The sequence below is a fragment of the Cetorhinus maximus genome, chromosome 2 (genome assembly GCF_964194155.1).
Source record: "Cetorhinus maximus chromosome 2, sCetMax3.hap1.1, whole genome shotgun sequence".
Lineage (NCBI taxonomy): Eukaryota > Metazoa > Chordata > Chondrichthyes > Lamniformes > Cetorhinidae > Cetorhinus > Cetorhinus maximus.
The window spans coordinates 197,157,023-197,177,834 of record NC_135880.1 but is presented as its reverse complement, the minus strand read 5'-3'; the positions used below and the strand labels follow the sequence as shown (position 1 = coordinate 197,177,834).

At 43.5% G+C, this 20,812-nt stretch overlaps 1 protein-coding gene across 3 annotated transcripts in view; it reads right to left on the bottom strand.

Annotated features, from left to right (window-relative positions):
* Positions 1–200: 200 nt before the first annotated feature.
* LOC144669183 (endothelial cell-selective adhesion molecule-like) overlaps positions 201–20,812 on the bottom strand; it is a 146,854-nt gene continuing 126,242 nt past the window's right edge. For all 3 annotated transcript variants that reach the window (XM_078531587.1, XM_078531584.1, XM_078531586.1), the window contains exons 5-7: positions 12,752–12,874; positions 6,382–6,523; positions 201–4,090 (exon numbers count right to left, since the gene is read on the bottom strand). In XM_078531587.1, the coding sequence (XP_078387713.1) occupies positions 3,649–4,090; positions 6,382–6,523; positions 12,752–12,874 (707 nt within the window). In that variant the 3' untranslated portion in view covers positions 201–3,648. The remainder of the gene's footprint in view (positions 4,091–6,381; positions 6,524–12,751; positions 12,875–20,812) is intronic.

Below are 20,812 nucleotides of genomic sequence, written 5' to 3'. Positions count from 1 at the left end.
TCAAAATGAACTGTCCACTTCAAAGGAGGAAATGAAAAGCAGCCAGACAATGCAATGGCGTGGCAGACGACATATGCCAGGTGGACCAAATCCACGAGGGAAACTTGATCGTGCTATCACAACGGTTTTGCAATTTGTATTTATTTCAAAATGTGTGCACTGAATTCAGAAGTAATAAGTCCACCAAGGCTCTTAGAGACTTTTTTTAAATTAAATTAAAATATTTATTAGCAAAAGAAAAGATTTCAAGCACATAGATGGAGGAGGCGGTGGCATAGTGGTAATGTCACTGGACTAGTATTCCAGAGGCACAGGGTAATGCTCTGGGGACCTGAGTTTGAATCCAACCATGGCAGTTGGTGAAATTTGAATTCACTAAAAATAAAACAATCTGGGATTCTGACGATGACCATGAAACCATTGCCGATTATCATAAAAACCCACCTAGTCCTCTAATGTCCTTTATCGAAGGAAAACTGCCGCCCATACCTGGTCTACATGTGACTCCAGGCCAACAGCAATGTGGTTGATTCTTAAATGCACTCTGAACAAGGGCAATTAAGGATGGGCAATAAGTGCTGGCCTAGCCAGCGATGCCTACATCCCATGAACAAAATTAAATGAAAACTACAAATTACTACTATAATAACTCCTAAAATTCCTAACTAACCTGACTCCCAGTTACACTCCCTTTAAGGCAACGGTCCAAAAATAGATTTTAGATTTTAAATAGTTCCAGCAAATTGACGCAATGGACAGTGGAATTCCAAATGGCTTTCTCCAGCTTCAGTTTCAGTAGACAGCAGGCTTATGCACAAATACTGGAGGCTTCATTACACACAGGGCATAGTTCACACACTTCTGTTAGATCCCACAATGCCTTCTCCTGATACATGGCCTCATTCTCCTTTATATATGTTTCTCTCTTTTTTAATATGTAAATTCTATTGCTTCATGTCTTTGAAACTGTATCTCCCTCATAACATAAAAACTTTCATGTTGCTACTATTTATTGTCAGTAACCTTTAGAAAAAATAAACACATTCCTTAGCCTTGCTTGTCTGGCTATTTGTGAACAGGTTAAAATCACTTTGAAACCCAAATCTCCCTTCATCTATCTAAAAATGCAGATTCCCTTCACACCTTACATGCTAAGCCAGCATCCATGTTTACTCATTAGCATATCAAGCACCTAGCTTCTTTTGATGAGTTAAACCTTGCAGTCTACTTGACTCCAAATCACTCACAGACAAACCCAACTGCTTACCCTCATAAACCTACTTTACAATAAACCAGGAAAATATTATGAAAATTATTTAGTTTCAGGACAGACAACAGGAAGCATTTGTACAAGGCTTTTCTGAGATCTTTCCTGCAGCTGCATAAAGTGTTCCATTACAAAAAGTATGAGCAACAGGGAGATCATTGTCGCTCGGACAAGTGGTTAGGGCCAGGAAGCTGAACTCAGTTCAGAAACAGCCGAAAACTGTGATGGAAAGATAGTAGAGTCAATGTTCTGAAAGGAGAATATCAAATGGACTGAAGAACCATCGTCATCTGAGCATATCCTGTGCTCTCACATTCAGCATATCTTTTGATACCTCTTTTATATTAGAATATGTTTGGGTACTGCCCTGTTACAAAACATGAGCAAGAGAGCTCACAATTTATAAAGAATCATCTCCATTATTTTAACATAAACAGTCTCTGGATAACGTGTTTGTGATTAATTCCTGCATTGGCTTCTTTCACTTATTGAAATGCTTTTACTCCATCTGTGGTGAGGTTAGCTTTAGTTTTTATACTACATTATCAGCCATATAAATAAATGTTAACAACTCCATTTCACCAGTGCTGCAACTTTGAAGACTCTCCCAGCTATTTTTCAGTTTCTTTTTTTTTTAGGAAAAAGTTATTTTTGGGCATTCCTGATGGAGTTTCACTGATTCCATTATTTATTTTCGTCCTTCTCCACAGTGACAGGAGGATACTGCCTTAATGGTCACTGAGAGACTTCACAAAGTTACAAAAAGATAAAAGGATAACAAGGAAGGAAGGAGGAGAAATGCTACGGTCAGTGCAACAAGATGGCAAATGCATTCAAAAAGAACTATAGACAGAGAAGCTCTGGTAGAAACTGTAGAAAGAGGAAAGCAGAGTCTGTCGGTTCCACAAATTCACATTTACCTCTGTTGGGAGTAATCTAGGAACACTGCTCATCACAGACAGATAACTATCAAACATTGGGACAGGAGCAGGCCATTCAGCCCCTCAAGATTGCTCCACCATTCAGCCATGATCTAACTGATCTGTACCTCAACTCCATGTTCCCACCTTAGGCCTTGACACCATTACCGAACAGACATCTATTGAACTGAGTCCAATGGTTCCCCAAGATCCACAGCCTTTTGGGGGTGGAGTTCCAGATTTTCATTACCTCCTGAATGGCTTAGCTCTAATGTTAAGAGTATATCCCCTGGTTCCTGATTCCCCCATCAAAGGAAATGGTTTCTCTGTATACACCTTATTGAATCATTTCGAAATCACCCCTTAATATTCTATACTCAAGGACTTTCAAGCCAAAGGTTGGCTACTTTCTCCACCCAAGAGCAGAAGTGACACTGGCAAGAGGTTGAGAGAAGCTGATCACCTGGTTTTTTGTCTCATTGGGGATTGATTGTATGAATCTGAAGAGGAGACAGTGGCATAGTGGTAATGTCACTGGACTAGTAGTCCAGAGACCCAGACTAATGGTCTGAGGACATGGGTGTAAATAGTGCTGCTGATGAAATTTATATTTAATTAATAAATCTGTAATGTAAAACTAATCTCAGCAATAGTGACCATGAAACTATCGATTGTTGTGAAAATCCATCTGGTTCACTAATCCCCTTTAGGGAAGGAAATCTGTCATCCTTACCCGGTCAGACATACATCTGACTCCAAATCCACAGGCAATGTCGTTGACTCTTAACTGCCCTCTGGAATGGCACAGCAAGCCATGCAAGGGTAATTAGGGATGGGCAGCAAATGCTGGCCTTGCCAGTGATGCCCACATCCAATGACAGAAAAGAAAGTAGAATAGAGAAAGACAATCATAAGGGAGAAAAAGAGAATTAACAAGAAGAAAAAGATAGATTGTAATATAAATCAGCAGTCACATTTCTCCCGAATTAAACTGGTCTGGATTCTCTTCACTGGGGACTAATGAATATAATAAGCTATTACCAGTTTGTACAGGCTAGCTAAAACTGCAGATTTATTTTCTTCAAAATGTGCTATATTTTGACAGAGAGGCTATAGAGATTACAAGCATAGAGCTGGGATAAATTGGGATTAGTTAGAACCATTGCTATAAAAGGTTTAGTGTCAAGCATTTGTATTGTTTGAGTTACAAGTGAAACACTAGAATAGAAATGGCTACCTATTCATCCATCCAGCATTTGGGCAAAATTTCTCATTTCAAGTTCTCTCAAGTTTCTTGTTGAACAACTTACAGGATGCAATGGCAGGACTTCAGGACACAGTTCATACCGAACGCTATATTTGTAACTTTTCACCATAAATGGCTCTCATCTGAAGCCTTGTTCTTTGGTCATCAAAGTTATTGCAGCATTTTTATGCAAACTGGTTAATGATGAGTTGCTCCTACACCAGTGATCCTGCTTGGTTCTGGGCTGGCACCATGACTGGCACAGCCCCCATTCTAGCAAGGTTAGATGATGACATGGAGGACAATGTGGGTGCCTGACTAGGTGCCTGTGCCTGAACTCCATTCTGCCACTTAGGGGAAGGACCAGAGTGGTGAGTGTTAACTAATGATGCATAAGTTGGCACTGATTGCCCAGGTGAGCTTCTTGTCGGAGTGTTACCCACCGATTTTTGGGCATTGCTTGGGCGTTTGTAACTTCCAGTGCTGTTGACACCCATTGCAGTGATGGTTGAAGCAGTGTCTGATGGTGGCTTCCTAGGATATGGCTTGTAGGCATGCATGGTGCTGTTCATTGATGACAGTGTGCCATTTTTAGAGATTATATCAGAACTCGCAGTCTTAGCCCATGTATTTCCTATTGGTGCTTGTGCATCCTCCCTGTGATGAAAGAAAAGTTTCATTTTATAATCAGAGGATTTTGTTTGTTGCAGTTTAAGCATACATTCCCTCCACAGATATGACCATTCACTTCAATTCAATTCATTTGATATCATCATGACCATTAATACACTCCATTTATCATGCCATGCTGAAAAACCACTTTTTGATTTCCTGGCCTTGGGTTCTACTTCTGTCCATTCTGAATTCGTGAAAGCTTTGTCTCTCTGCTGACTGTAAGTACCCCTTGTGAAGTGTTATTTTGGATGGGATTTGCACCGTAAACCACCCCAAATTTGGCAATTCCACTCTCAAGAGGCTGCAACAATGGCTGTTGTGGTAAATGACAATTTCATACTAGTATAGCTGAAGGCATTCTTCTGCAATTCGTGTAAACCACATTGTTATAAAGCAAAGTGTAGGAATTTGCTCCACATCTGATCCTGCTCTGTGTGCCATGGAAATGCTTGAAACTGATTCTGGCTGCCTAAAATTGGAAAGTCTTGGTCTTTTTTTCCTAATTGCTTGGTCTTTCACTTTGATGAACATGCACACACACACACATACCCATATACACAATACACACCCATATACACAACAGACACACGCATACACATCACACAACACACTCAACAATAAGCTACACCAAAATCTTTTTTAAACAATAAACTAATTTGGTAGGACATTTCACTGAGGTGAGGAGCAGTGGGACATTGATCCCTGCATTGTTCTATGTAGCTACATTTGCCAACTGTGATAAAATGTATTCCTGGAGGTTTCATCACATCACTATCCTCCATACCCCAGCCATTGGTAGGCCAACACATCTATCCTTGTGACGCACTGCCTTCCTATGCTTTTGGAAAGCAAGACTCATTACCCAATTGGATGCTGCTTGACTATCAGCTAAACAACCTTTCTTTTCCCCCATTTTCAATATTTTTATATGTGGCAAAGAGAAATAATTTTTTACAATGATCAAAAAGAACATCCTTTTTAATGTGCTGATGAATGTTTCCAGGATTGCACACAGCAGCGTCCTATGAAAAAAAATGTCCACTTCCTCAGGGCGAATGAGTGAGTCAAAATGTGAATCTAACTGAGCAAAGCAGGCCCACCCACAATAGTACAGCTTCAATTCAAATCAACTTGTGTTGCACTTTGGCTGTTGGGCATAGGTGACATATTCAGCTTAGACTGAAGCCAGCATCATTTCCTTCAGTGTCAGAAGACCACCCTGGGTGGGCATCAGTAGAGGTGATGCAGCCAAAATGAAATGAGTTGGTGTCGTCATATGAGTTAGAATCCTGGTCCAGAATTTTACTGGCCTCTGGGAGGTGGGCGGGAGGCAGGGGTGCCGGTATAATCATGGGGAACCACTTCAGGTCGGCTCAGTGATGCGGTCCAGTCGCCAGTGTATCTTACCGGATGCGGCGGGGCTCCAAGGTGGCAGGTGGCCAACAGCCTTAAATCAAGGTTAGGAGCCACTTTATGGTGCCATCACCATTTCTCCGCAACACTGAAAGCCAGGCTCAATGGTCCAGCGAGGGGATTCCTCTCCGGCCCTCGGCTCCCCGAATTTTTAATCTTACCTGGCCCAGCTCCTGGGACCTCCTGCCTGCCTCAGCCACAATCATCTCTCCCCAGTGGTGCTGCTCAGGCTTCAGAGCTGCCAGCCCTCTGATTGGGCAGGCAGCATGGGGAGCCCGCCTGCCACTCTTAATTGGATGGTGGGCCTGCAGGCAACCAATTAGAAGGCCGCCTGTGGTAAGATTGCTGAGGTGCTCTTGCTGCCAGCAGGTGAAGGCTCGGGACCCACTTTTTGCTCTGACGTCGGTCTCCCCACGACCCTTGTAAAAGTCAGGCTCTACTTCCTGTAGAATGTGGTGTAAATCTTTTGTGAACATTCTACTCTAACCAGGGCATTGGCAGCAACAAATCATTCACTGGGTTAAAGGTGCCTGCAATCTTCGAGTAAAATACTCTGGGTGCGCATGAATGAATGAATGGGATAATCCATGACTGCAGGGACAGCAAATGCATCCACCAGGTTACAACGTGTATCCTTATGCAGAAATTCTCAGTACAAGGTTACATGTTAAAACTGAAATACTCAACAATTGAAATTTTAATTGTCTAAACATTACTATCTTTCCTTTTATTGCCCACATTAAATTGTTAACTCTCGTGAGGCCTCTTGTATGTGCCGCTAACTAATGGAGGAAGGCAGCTTTTTAAAAAATATTTGTCCTAGGCCCAGATGAGCCTCTTGGTTATTCATAATGACTTACTTTATCTCATTAGCTAGATATTGTTCCTTTTCTGCCGCTCTCTTCTTTTGAAGCCTGCAGAAGTAAATGGCGATAGCAATAATCAAACACATTCCTAAGAACACTCCAATAATGGCTCCGGCAATGATCCCAGCATTACTTGCTGTGGAAAGAGAGACATATTAAAGATGGATTATTCCTTTTTGACTGTATTCAAATCAGAAAACCAAGAGAATTAGTCTGGAGCATATTGAAAATCGAATAATGAGTCATTTATTTAAAATTAAGTAAGTAATCATGAATTCTTCGAGCGATAGAAGCCTGGTAATTGTAAATGCTGGGGCCATTGTATGAATGCTTAGCTTCTTCAGATTCCCCATGCTGGTAGGAATTGTATGATTCAGGTCCCCATGCTACACCACTCAAACTGAGGTGAGGTGGGGCGAACGACAGGGGCAGTACATCACCAGACATCCCCAGTAGTCTCTGCACAATCAGCCTTTGGACAGGATGTTCCCAGCCACAGGGCAGTAGGCTGGGATGCAGCAGGGGCAGGAGGGTAGAAAAATAGTGGGGAGCCACGTCATGACAGGTCGCCAATGCATTCCCGTGTCCCAGCAATGAGGCCAGATGCAGAGGTCCCAAACAGAGGCCATCAGCCAATTTAAGTAATTAACAACCAATTAGAGTCAATTCTTTGGTGCACCGGCATGTTGCGGGATGGTGGAGTGCCACCCCGCCACTTGTGGAAGGGAAGGTCATCCCTGCAGCCCCAATTGGCCTTCAACAGGGGCCTCCATGTTTGACCCCCTGGAATTTAATTTTAAAACCTGTCTCTTTGATCTGCCCCAGCAGTGCCCACTTCTCACGCAGTGGGGCTGCCAGGATTCTAGAGCTGCCAGCCCTCTGAATGCAACCAGCAATATCAGGGGCCGGTTTTTTTTTTTTTTTTTGTAAAAATATACTTTATTCATAAAAATCTTCAATCACATTCAAAACCATTTCAAAAACAACATTACAAGGGTACAATCCAGGTTAAACTTTTACAAAATGTATCACCAGGTGCATCAGTACAAACAATATTACAGTCATTTACAGCCTTTCATTTTGATCTGTACAGCCCGAGGGGCTCTAAACAGTTCCCAGTCTCTCGGTGCGCTGTGGTAGAAAGGTCTTAGACAGCGACCCTTCCCCATTGCGCCTTTGCGGCAGCTGCCCCAAGCTTTAGTGCGTCCCTCAGCACGTAGTCCTGGACTTTGGATTGTGCCAGTCCGCAACAATCGGTCGGGGACAAATCTTTGTGCTGGAAGACCAACAAGTTTCGGGCAGACCAAAGCGCGTCTTTCACCGAGTTGATGATCCTCCAGCTGCAGTCGATGTTTGTCTCGGTGTGTGTCCCTGGGAACAGCCCGTAGAGCACAGAGTCCTGTGTCACAGAACTGCTCGGGATGAACCTCGACAGCAACCACTGCATCTCTCTCCAGACTTTCTTTGCAAAGGCACAATCCACAAGGAGGTGAACAACGGTCTCTTCCCCACCACAGCCACCTCGAGGGCATCGTGCAGAGGGGGTGAGACTCCTGGCGTGTAGGAAGGATCTGACGGGGAGGGCCTTTCTCACCACCAGCCAAGCTACGTCTTGGTGCTTGTTGGAAAGTTCTGGCGATGAGGCATTCTGCCAAATGACTTTGACAGTCTGCTCGGGGAACCATCCCACAGGGTCCACCCTCTCCTTATCCCTCAGGGCCTCTAGGACGTTACGTGCTGACCACTGCCTGATGGACTTGTGGTCAAAGGTGTTTTTCTGCATAAATTTTTCCACCAGGGACAGGTGGTACGGCACGGTCCAACTACTTGGAGCGTTCCGCGGCAGCGTGGCCAGACCCATCCTTCGCAACACCGGGGACAGGTAGAACCTCAGCACGTAGTGACACTTGGTGTTTGCGTACTGAGGGTCTACGCACCGCTTGATGCAGCCGCACACAAAGGTGGCCATCAGTATGAGGGCGATGTTGGGCACGTTTTTTCCCCCTTTATCTAGAGGCTTGTACATCGCGTCCCTGCAGACACGATCCGGGCCGGTTGCCAATTAGCAGGCCACCCCCAGGAATATTGCTGTGCTGGTCCCTCTGCCGGCAAGTGCAGGCTAGGGAAACCCAATGCATCTCAACATTGGGGTGTCAAAGTCCACAGGAAAATCCTTCTCTTTCACTCATGTGATGGCTTGCAATCTACTCCAATGTCCTCACACTTCCCAGTCTGTCTTTGAAAGGCACCCTGGGCTGAGAGGAAATTACACCTTTTATTAAAAATTTATTGTTATTGTTAGCTTCTAAAAGTGACATGTTCATGTACATAAATACCACTCATTAGCCTAAGATCAGAATAATGATACAGGCTAAAGTTACTACCCCATTCCATGACAGTACAGGTCTCCCTGTTTAAAGCACATTCTAATATCACGTTTTCATTTTAGTGTGGTTTATAAATTAGGGAGGATCCCACTTCCTTTCTAGTGATGTCATGTTGCAACACCTTAAAGACATATTACAATATCCCCTTTTCTTTTTAAAGATATTTTTCCCCCTTCCAAAGTATAACTTTGTTGTATATTTACAATACATGTTAATGTTTAGTTACCATTGCATAAGTGTACAGAACTGGTGAATCTATGAGTCTCTAAAGCGTAAAGGTTATCTCCTGGTACACCCAGATCTTGTAATGGTAACCTTGTCTGGGAGGCTTCTTTAATTGCTGACATTGATCTGTGGGATTGTCATTCTTTGACATTGCCCCTGGTTTCATTCAGGATCTTGTCTTAGATGCCATAAGACTGTACGATGGTTGAGGATCTGAATGGATCTGGAATGGATCTGATTGCCCTCAGTGAAGCCTCACCGTTGCACTTTTGGGTGTAATGACTTCATAGGAGCTTGGCTCAGAACAAATCCTTGTCACTTTAGCTGGTTGCCATGTACATTCTGTGGGATCCAACTGTGAACTTGGAAATTCTGTATGCCCATTTTTATCATGCATGTTAGTCATTTTCTCTTGTAGTTTTACAAGTTGCTCTTTAGTCTCTGAGAGTAGAGTGGGTAAGAGTAGGTAAATTTGTATGCACTGGTCTGTCAAGCCTGAGCTCTGCTGGTGATGGAATAGTTGTACTTAAAGGTGTCACTCTCAGATGTAACATTGCAATGTGTAGGTCTTGCTTGGTTTGTCTACATTTGAGATTTAGGAATTTCACCATGAAAATCATTTGTTCAGCTAGGTCGTTAGATTGAGGTTAATGAGGAGAAGAGGTAGTGTGATCAATGTTCCACTTTTCACACATATCCTGAGATGCCTTACCAATAATTATGGATTGCTATCCACAATGATCTCTCTAGGCACACCAAATAAACTGAGGATAGCACTTTGTGTGCGCGACAGCTTTGCTTGACATATTGTGCAATTGTCGAATAATGGGGTAAAGCAGTCAACGATGACGATTAAGTCAGTGCCATGGACATGAAAGAGGTTGGATGCAATTTTGGGCCATGGATGGGTAGGAACTTCATGTGGAATCAATGGTTCTTTGTGCTGACTTGGCATATGCTCTTGACATGCCTCGGACTTCTTGACGATGACTTCAATGTCATTGTTCATACCCAGCCAACAGACTCTCTCTCTTACAAGTCTTCTCGTCCAATCTATGCCCATGTGTGAGCGATGAAGTTGCTGAAGGATATCAGGTTGAAAAGATTCCGGTAGGATGACCTACCTACCGGGAGATGTCTCGCTCATCCCGATAAGGCCAAAATGGTCTCAAGTGTTCGTGGACATGCTGAATTGAATCATTCTTCAATAATGGCTTTCCACAGTTTCTGTAGTGCAGAATCTTTTTCCATTTCCTCTTGTAGCTGTTGGAATTTGCTTTGAGTAAATGTACCCGATCAATTGATGGACTTGCATTTTCCTGCAAGCCTAATGTTGATCACTTTACCTCTTCTCCCTTGAAACTGCCAATGTTGCCTAAACATTCTGTCTGATATTAGGTTGTGAACTGAGGTGATAGGGATAGTTTCTGAGGTTGACCTACCGTATCTGGTCTGACTGATTCCATGGATTGTCACTAGTGCAAGATTAGGACATGCTGGTAGACCTGCGATTGCTGAGCCTTTAGTCTCCACAACGTAGAACATCTGTAGCACCCAGGAGGATTGATTGTGCTTGCACTCCAGGACTATGGATCCTGCACAAGGAATTAGTGAACCGTTGTACGCTGAAAGTTGCGCAGCAGTATGCTCCACATCCGTGGATACATGTCTTTTAGAATTCGCAGGGGTAGTATGGTAAGACTTGCCCATGTGCCTATTGTGGCCAATAAAGAGTAGTTAGCAACTTTATTAAGGCAGATAATTTTAATCTTGGCAAACACTTCTGAAGGTGTGGCAGTGTCTATGTTTTCCATGAGCTTGACTGTGTGAAATATGTGTCCACTGCTCTTTATCTTGTCGTGCATATCATTTTTGGTTTGTCAATCACATCGTGTACATGTTTCTGATCGGATACCAGATGGTCATTCTTATTGCTGGAAGGTACCCGTTGTGTGTGGTCTGTTTGGATCAGGGCACTGCACCTTGTAGCTGCATCAGCCTTTCCTCTAGAGCACTGCTGCTGCCAATGGCTCTTTCTGCCACATGCTTTTCAGAAATAATGGAAAGCTGGACATTTCCTTGGTGCATTTAGAAGGCCACACCTTCCACATGTGTTGCTAGATTTAGGTGTTCTAGTGAGTGTGTCACCAACTGGGGTTGTACTTGGGACCTGTAAGATTTGTTAACCTACAAGGATCACTTCGTACTTGCGTCCATCCTCGAATAGTTCTTTGACACTATATGTTTTGGGCTTGTCTAGCAGATCTTTCTCGAATTCTTCCATGGGATTGGATGCGATCACCAACTCAACAGTTCTCTCTGCTAGCTCTGTGTTTGAAAAATCACAGTATGTACCCTCTCCTCTGCATCTGCTGACAAAGCATGAATTCTGCAGGCTGTTGTCGAAACAGCATGAACGCTACCCAATGAATATGAAAGTTTAACATGATTCTGAACCGGCCTTCCAATGTAGTCCATATCCTTTGGCTCTTCTGTTGTTAATCCTGATGTGTTCAGCCTGTGATCTTCATTCCCAATTGCTAGGTGAATTTTTATGACTTGCTTGTCTGGTTCAGACGCACCCAAATCAAGAAACTATAGCTCTGTACACTGTTTCAACATTTTGAATTTGCATAGTAGGTCAGCTGCATCCCAATTCAAAGGGGGACTTTGTGGGCATTTGGACAATATCCCTTTGACGTTACTTTTCCTATAGAACCTGGAATGAGTGTCACTGTAGCCACTTGCACGTGCTTTTCCAAAGCACGCCCGTTATAATCGCAACCTTCCCTGGTCCAAATGTTACGACTTTTTTTGTTTGGTTTGACTCTCCCTCGCTCGCGATCAATCCAACCCACATCCTGGTCGCTCGCCTTTCCTGACTGAGCTAACCTGGTGCTGGTCCTCTCGACGCGCTGTCCTACTCACCACGAGAGGTTTGTCTGTGTACGAGCTCTTTATTTGAGCACTATATCTTCAAAGCTTCTCTGTGCAGTCACCATGCTGTGGTTTCCATGCTCTCTGATGCTGTGGCTTCGTTGCAGTCTGTCCAGGATGTCGGGAGTCATCGTATGCCATGTAACACAATCGAAGACTGTTCACCATGTCGTATCTGTACTGAATCTTGCTGCCAGACTGAGCACTATGTCGTTTAGAAGGAACCACTGCTGCACACCGTGTCATGTTGTTGTAATGATATAAAGGCACCAATCACTCATAAGGGATTGAGTAAAAACATTGTGGGTTCATTTATTAAGGTGAGGCAAGTAGGAACAGATAGAAAACTTGAAGACGACAGCAGCAGAGCTGTGTGCTCTGCTGAAAGCAAAAGTGAAACTAAAATTGGATCGCATGACACACTTCCCAGAACCATAGAACAGTTACAGTGCAGAAACAGACCATTCAGCCCATTCTTTCTAGTGGTGTCATGCTGTGATCCCTTAAAGGCATATTACAACAGAAAGCAGTGAGTGGGAGAGTTTGGGAGTTGGAAGCAGGAGTTGGGAATCAGTGAGCAGCAGGTAAATAAAAAGAGTAAGTTAGAGATAAGCTAGTAAGAGTTGGAGGATTTTGAGGCCATTTAGGTTCAAGGCAGCCAATTGGTTTTTAATGTAAGAATTATAGTTCAGGGACATAACCCACACTTATTGCATATTTTCTTGTGGTAAAGTGAATTTCATTTAGCACGTTGTGATTAGCTGTTCTTTTTAGGAACACATTAGGAGTGTTAAACAAGGGATAGCTGTACTTACGCATCATTACATTCAACTGTACTGAACATGATGCATTTCCTATCTCATTTTCAGATTTGCAAGTATATAATCCAGATAGCGCCTCGCTGAGGTTGGTCAATGTCAGGCTTCCCATTTTAACATCTATAAAACAAACACATCATTAAGAAATTCAGAAGTCAACATAGATCTCAACTACATTCAAGTCTATATTTCAGTGGCTTAAGACAGTATCAGGGTGGACCAAACCTCTACCTATTCATTGTCATTTGAATTGCATAAGATGATGGATGAGAAACAATCCTTTTATTCCATGAAGCTGCTTCCTGCTTAGAGTCTCTCTCACATGAATTTCCCAGCCCGCAGTGAGCTGCTCCTATTTCAGGCCCAGTAGAATATTTTTTCTTGATCATTAACCGTGTTCAGCACCACCCTCCCGCAACCACCCCACTCCCATGCCAGCCCACCTCCTGGCAGGTCCTAACCCTTTTACCAGAGGCTCTCACAGGCCTGGAGGTGCCCAGGAGACAAAGCCCCAGAAACACATCTTCCTACCTCATTTACAAGCCTGCCATTAGCCTGCGACTATTGCAGTTTAGGCCCAGCACTACTCTCCAACTGGGAAAGCCACTGAAATCCTGGAGAAATGAGGGGGAGATATAGAAATCCTGCCTGTTTATCTGGCATTTGTCCCCAGAAGTAAAATGTCAAATAAGTCAATACCCATAATCGGTGTTAGAGACACATCGATTACTAGCTCACTAAGAACCTAGCCTATGCCCCTCTATTACTTCATATTAGACAGAATTCCAATAGATCAGGTCATACCATTTTCTATCATATTCAACTCTTGATAAAGCTATGCTGGATCCATTCAAATTTTTTTGCCAAGATATTTCAAAATGAATTTGCAGAATTCCTGACCCAAGCATAAAATTATTCCCAATTTTTACAAAGTTCTTCCACAGCCCTATTTATACCCTAGCCCCAAATTCACAGTTCTTGGGAACTTGCAGCTTAATTGTCCGGCTGAATCTTGAATAAAGATTGTTTGGAGGTTATTTACTCTCATTGTATGTTGCAGTAACTACACCCACACCCTGGTACTGCCACATATCTGGACTAGAAAACTGTAAGTTGATAATCAGGGTGGTATCAAAACAGTCAGATACACAAGTCCAAAGCTATAGCCAAGAACAAATTTCGCTACATGCATTAAATACTGATGGTTTTCCACGTAAATGCTCTCTTCAGAATGACAGGATTTGCATTGGTTTCCGATTTCTCTGTGCTCAGCATTAAGGAAAACGCTTTATTAGCTCATTCATTATCACATTGCTGTTTGTAGGATCTTGCTATGTGTAAATGGACTCTTGTGTTTCCAGCATCACAACAATAACTACATTTCAAAAAATGTACTTCACTGGTTGCAAGGTGCCTAGGGACATCCTGAGGTTGTGAAAATCAAGTCTCTTTCTTTTCTTTCAGTTATTGGACCATTAAGGATCATGTCTTCAAGATAGAAATATATAAAGAGAGACCCTTGTCATCAACAGTCCATTAAAAATTAACTGTTGGACTCTTTTGGAAATCCCTTTTAGTGATTTTTCTATCGCTATCTGTTGAAATTCTAGAATCACTACAGAAGGAGGCCATTCGGCCCGTCATGTCTGAGCCAGCTCTCGCAAGAGCAATTCACCTCCCCTGAACTTTTCCCATAGCCCTGCAATTTTTTTCTCTTCAGATCATGACACAATTCTCTTTCAAAGGCCATGATTGAACCTGCCTTCAAGCACACACTCAGGCAGTGCATCGCCTAACCACTCTGAGTAATTTGCTTGAAGAGTAACAGATCAGCTCATGAGAGGAGTGCTTTGGGATGGGACCCCACGCACCACACTGTGAGAGAGCTGCATTAACGTCAAAAGCCATTAATCATGATTACATCAGTATTGATTGTGCAGATTGATTCAGCTCCCTCCCACTGCCAAGTTCTGAACCAACTGCAGCACTGAAAAGTTTAAAAAACCGTTCGAAAATCAACTAAAAAGGAAAAGTAAAAGCAAGGATTCATAAGTCTGAGCTAGGTTTTCATTAAAACAGGATACCAACTGAGAGACTCCATATTTAATAGGGTGAGAAATTAAGTCAGTCAAAACCCATTTACTTATACAGATTTAAAATCGGGCCCTATATATCTGAAGCATTGTACCAAAACACAACACAACAGAGATGGCAGCTTTGTACAGAACCTTCCAAAAAGCATCAGGCAGGTATTGGATTGGGAACATATGTATTTTTATTGTTTGTCTGTGCATTCTTTCCTCAACCAACAGCACCCAAAGAAAAGTTGTCAGACCTTACAGAAGTGCTAAAATGCCAGCATATTTGCCTATATATGAAGTCACTACAATTCAAAGTTACTCATGTCATGCTGTTATAATGATATAAGCACCAACTTCTCATAAGGGATTCTGTAACCATGTTGTGAGTTAATTTATTTTGTCTGGGCACATTGGATACATTTATACACAGGCAGAAAGTTTGAATGCATCAGCAGCAGAGTTGTGTGCGTGAGTGCTCTGCTCAAAAGCAAAAGTGAAACTAAGACTGGGTTGCATGACACACTTCCCTTCATGTGATGTCATGCTGCTATCCATTAAAAGTATATTACAACAAGTCATTGTATGCAAGACGCACAGATATTTTGAAGAGATGTGATAAAGTACTATATAAATACAAGTCTTTTTACTTTGTCAGTGACAACACATTTGTCTATGCCTGAAGTCCTAAAGCCAGTTCAAACCATTTGCCCAAGCAGTATGCAGATAATAATATTGCAGAGCAAAGCCTCGTTACAGATGACACCCAGTTATACCAGTCATTAACATGAATCTCTTCCTATCTAACAAATTAACATCACAGTCCAAGAAAGACTGAATCCAGTTTGTGCAATTGGGTTTGAATTGGACTTTAATGCTGTGCATCAGGCTTGATGCACCATATATGTAAGACCAAACTATGAGGACTGAGTTATCTGCCAATTTCTTCAATCCACAAAGCAATCCCTTCATTTTGATGACGATGTCACTGAATCTGTAATTCAATTTTCCTAATAACATGGCCCATAACCAGAACCAATTCTCATTTATGCCCAGTTACAGTGACAATCCAAACTGTTCCAGCTGAGCATCTTCAATAAAGCTTAGCTCTGGAGATATCTTCAGTAGTCCTAATCAGCCCTTAATGGTTTTAGCTTTTTCCCTATTGACTCCTTACTGTTTTCTTTTGGCTGTTTCAATGCCTCTCCCAGGAGATTTCCTAATTGATGGCGGGCAGGTGGGTTTGTGTGCTGGTGGGGTATGTGTGTTGAATCATGATGCTCTAGACTGCCCTTTTGTATGGATTACTGTCATGGTTCCTTTTCCTGATCACCAGTTTTGTATGTTTGTATGTACATACAGCTAGGAGTTAAAGAGTCAAGGGGAAGCTTCTCAAAGAAGATTCAATTGAGCATTTTTAGGTAAAGCACAATGCTGTTTACCACAACCATTTCAACATGTAGAAACACCCCGACCCCCGGGAACATACATTTATTAGAGAGAGAATGAGTGCGAGAGGGAGGGAGTTAGAGAGGGAGGGATTGAGAGGGGGAGGGAGTGAGAGGGGGAGGGAATGAGAGGGGGAGGGAGTGAGAGGGGGAGGGAGTGAGAGGGGGAGGGACTGAGAGAGGGAGGGACTGAGAGAGGGAGGGAGTGAGAGAGGGAGGGAGTGAGGGGGTCGGAGCGAGAGAGGGAGGGAGTGAGAGGGGGAGGGAATGAGAGAAGGAGGGAATGAGAGAGGGAGAATGAGTGAACATGAATGAGTGAGCGTGAATGAGTGAGCGTGAATGAGTGAGCGTGAATGAGTGAGCGTGAATGAGTGAGCGTGAATGAGAGAGAATGAGTGAGAGAGAATGAGTGAGAGAGAATGAGAGTGTGAATGAGAGAGTGTGTGAATGAGAGAGAGTGTGAATGAGAGAGAGTGTGAATGAGAGTGTGAATGAGAGAGAGTGTGAATGAGAGTGTGAATGAGAGAGAGAGTGAGTGAGAGAGAGAGAGTGTGAGTGAGAGAGAGTGAGCGAGAAAGTGAGTGAGAGTGTAACAGAGTGAGTGAGAGAGTAAGAGAGGGAGTGAGAGAGTAAGAGAGTGAGTGAGGGAATGAGAGAATGAGAGAGTGAATGAGAGAGTGAGAGAGTGAATGAAGGGGAGCGAGAAGGTGAGAGTGAGAGAATTCAGGTGATGTTTTAGATGGGGTATTTGGTTGATGAGCTTACTGATATTTTCTCTTAAGTGCAGGTGGGAGATCTATTTCAAGCTATTCATAGTGGATTCCCAGAAATCCTCAGCTGACCAATTTTTTTCATAGATTACAGCTCAGATGGAGGCCATACAGCCCATTGTGCCCATGTTGGCTCTCTGCAAGGGCAATTCAGCTAGTCCCAGTTTCCTGCCCTTTCCCCATGGCCCTGCAAATACTCTCTCTCTAGGCACTTATCTAATTCTGTTTTGAAAGCCACAACTGAATCTGTCTCCACCATACTCTCAGGCAGTGCATTCCAGGTATTAACCACTCACTGTATAAAAAAGTTTTTCCTCATGTCACTGTGGCTTCTTTTGCCATTCATCACAAAGCAATGTTCTCTGGTTCTCAGCCCTTCCACCAATGGGAAGTCTCTCTCCATCTCCTCTGTCTCTGCCCCTCATTATTTCAACATCTCCATCAAATCTCCTCTCAATCTTCTCTTCTCTAAGGAAGGCAACCATTTTCTCCAATCCATCCAAGTAACCAAAGTCACTCTTGTTAAATTTCGAGATTTCTATTTGTCAGAGGGTACAAACAGCGCTTCGAGATTCAAAAAGTTGTTGTGCATGTTTCTTGCATTTCCATGTACAAGACTGACATAATTCCTATATCCCATTTTGTTCATTTTCAGCTATTTTAAGTCAAGAAAGGAACGACACAGAATGGTTTTCGGTAGAGTAAATAAAGAGAAACTGTTTCCAATAATAGAACAGTCAACAATCAAAAGACACTGATTTAAGCTGATTAGTTAAAAGCAACATTAGTTAGAAGCAACATGAGGAAAATGATTTTTATACGATGAATTATTATCTGCGCTGCCTGAAAATGCAGTGGAACCATTGACTCTGATCATCCAGCCAGCAGCAATGCCATACAGTTACCGCTGACCATGATTAAAAAGTATAACCTCACCTTTTCTCACTGCTGCAGCCAGGGCTTCCTGTCCTGGAGTGAGGAGTGAGGCACCATCGCAGGAATCCATATGGCCCCTTCTGATGTCATCAGCTCAAGTATCAATTCAAGTTATGGTGAGTTTTTTTTAAAAAAGATCTTAAGGGTTTCTTTTAACTATTAATTTTGTGGTGGGGATGGGGGGGTGGGGTGGTGAACATTGTAAGGGATGCAGAGGGATGAGCAATAAGAACATAAGAAATAGGAGCAAGAGTAGATCACACCCATCGAGCCTGCTCTGCCAGTCAGTCCGATCATGGCTGATCTTGAACTTCAACTCTATATTCCCACCCGCTACCCATACGCCCCTCTCCACTCCTGCCCCCCAACCAGTCTCTTCCCAAGTCACTCTCCACGTCCCTCCCAAGTCACTCTCCGCTCCCCCCATCCCAAGTCACTCTCCGCCCCTCACCAAGTCACCTCACTCTCCCACCCCCAACCTCCCCCAGTCAATGTCAGGAGTGCGGGGGAGGGGGGAGGGAGAGTGAACATTGCAGAGGTGGGGAGGGGGGGTTGGGGGTTGAGGAGGGAGGTGAGAATTGTCAAGAGTGTGGTGAGCATTGTTGGTAGTGTGGGGTCCAAGCAGTTTTGAAGGTGGGGTTAGATAGAAGACTGAGCAGTGCCAGGGGCTCTGGGGTGTAGGGGGTTGTCAGGAGGGAGCTGAGTATTGTCAAGGATGCGGGGGAGGGCGGGGGGAGGGGGCAGTGATGAGCAGGATTGTTGGGGTGGGGGGGTCGGGGACACAGTTGTTAATTATTCAGGTTTACTTTTTTTTTAAATGTATGCTGTCCGATACAGCTCCCATTGTTAACCACTGTCAACCCAAGTCCTACGCCTGTGTTTAACAGCAGGAGAATCCTGGGTTAATTTTCTGCGTTAAGCACAGGGCATCAAGCCCAAGTCTCCAACACTAAGGTCGGTGTTGGAGACATTTTCAGAGTGGTCCAGGCAGCGTAATCCTGCACATCGGAAGTTTAAATCTCCTGGGTAAATACCATGCAATTGCATGGAGCAAGACTCTGAGGGTCTCGATGATCCCTTTAAAATAGAGCTGGTGTTGGCTGGGGTGGGGGTAGGGGGAGGGTCATTCCTGCTGCTGAACGGGTGTTGACCTGTGTCAACTTGAGTGGTCGTCATCTGGAGCACCAAGCTGACATTAAATCAAGTTGATGAACATCACGGTGTGCCTGTTCTGCATGCTTGTGGTACATGTTAATTGTTCACGCGTTAATTCCTTTACTAGGATGATTTAATGGGCACTGCTGAACATAATTTCATCCCAACATCTTTTCATTCCTGGGGCCTGGGTTTAATTCCAGCTCTGAAAGGCAGTGTGAAAGTCTTCTCTGTCTCTGCAGTGGTGAAACATCCACTTAAAGGAGTGGGAATGAACCCTGAGCACAAAAGTAAAATCTGCTGGTAATTCACCCCTTAATTCAATCTTGTTCACAAAATGTCTGGTTTGGAGAATGGAAAGTTTACGCTAGTGCACAAGGGGGAGCTCTAAGGTTATAGTTAAAGTGTATCATTGGCACAGAGGGAAGGTTGCCTTGCATCTGGCCTGTCAGATACCTGACCTGAGAGTGCTTAATGCTGCCAAAAGTGGGTCTGTTTCTATTTCCTAGTTTTAGTGAATAAAGTTGGCATGAATATAAAGCACATTTCTCCTATAATATTAGCAAGTGGAAGAAAATGTACTAATTGCTGACCAAATCAGAAAAATATCATTCCCTGGAGAGATTGGACAAAATTAGTCCCCTGCAATCAAAAAAATATAGACAGAATTGTTCTCAGGTTCACAGGTTTTAGTATAAACACTGCATTGCCATGGAGCGTGCAACTACAACAGATCATGAACAAGGCTGCTCACTGTGACCCTTTCCCTTTGTCAAACTGATTGAACCTCTGGTTAAATTAAGGTGGGTCATTAAGGTCCAGATGTACTGGTTCAATCAACCATGATCAATCCTTTCATATTGTATCAACCGGAAACTTTAACCCCTTTTAAATGCCATACCACATCATACCATTCATATGGATATTAAGTTAGCAGGAAACTAAGAAGTAAAAACTTTTGCAGCCATCATTTAAAAACTAAATGGACACGTGTCAAGAACTTTGAGCAGCTGATAAGGTGGAATGAATGTATTCGCTAAGTCGGGAATAAACTTAGAATAATACACATCAATGAATGTTTTCATTTCTTCTCTGTTCTCTGGTGTCTTTGCTTTCCATAGACCCTCATAAGGACCTAAGAAACAGGAGTAGGGGTAGGCCATTTGATCCCTCAATCTTGCCCCACCATTCAATAAGATCATGGCTGGTCTGATTGTGGCCTTGAATCTGCAGCTGAAGAGCTGCTCCCAGAGTCACAATGTGGATTCCACCGACCAAGGGGCACAACGGACATGACCTTCACCACGCACAAGCTGCAAGAGAAATGCAGGGAACACTGACCCTTGTACATGGCCGTCTTTGACCTCACAAAAGACTTTGAGACTGTGAACCCCAAAGGATTATTAAGCATCCTCCTCCATTTCGGCTGCCTCCAAATGTTTGTCACCATCCTCCGCCTGCTCCATAATGACATGCAACTGACCAACGGATCCACCACGGATCCACCACAGACCCAATCCACGTTTGAACCGGGGTCAAGCAAAACTGTGTTATCACGTCAACGCTCTTCTTGATCTTCCTCGCCACAATGCTCCATCTCCCCCTTGGCAAGCTCCCCGCTGGAATGGAGCTAAACCACAGAACAAGCGGGAACCTGTTCAGCCTCCGCCA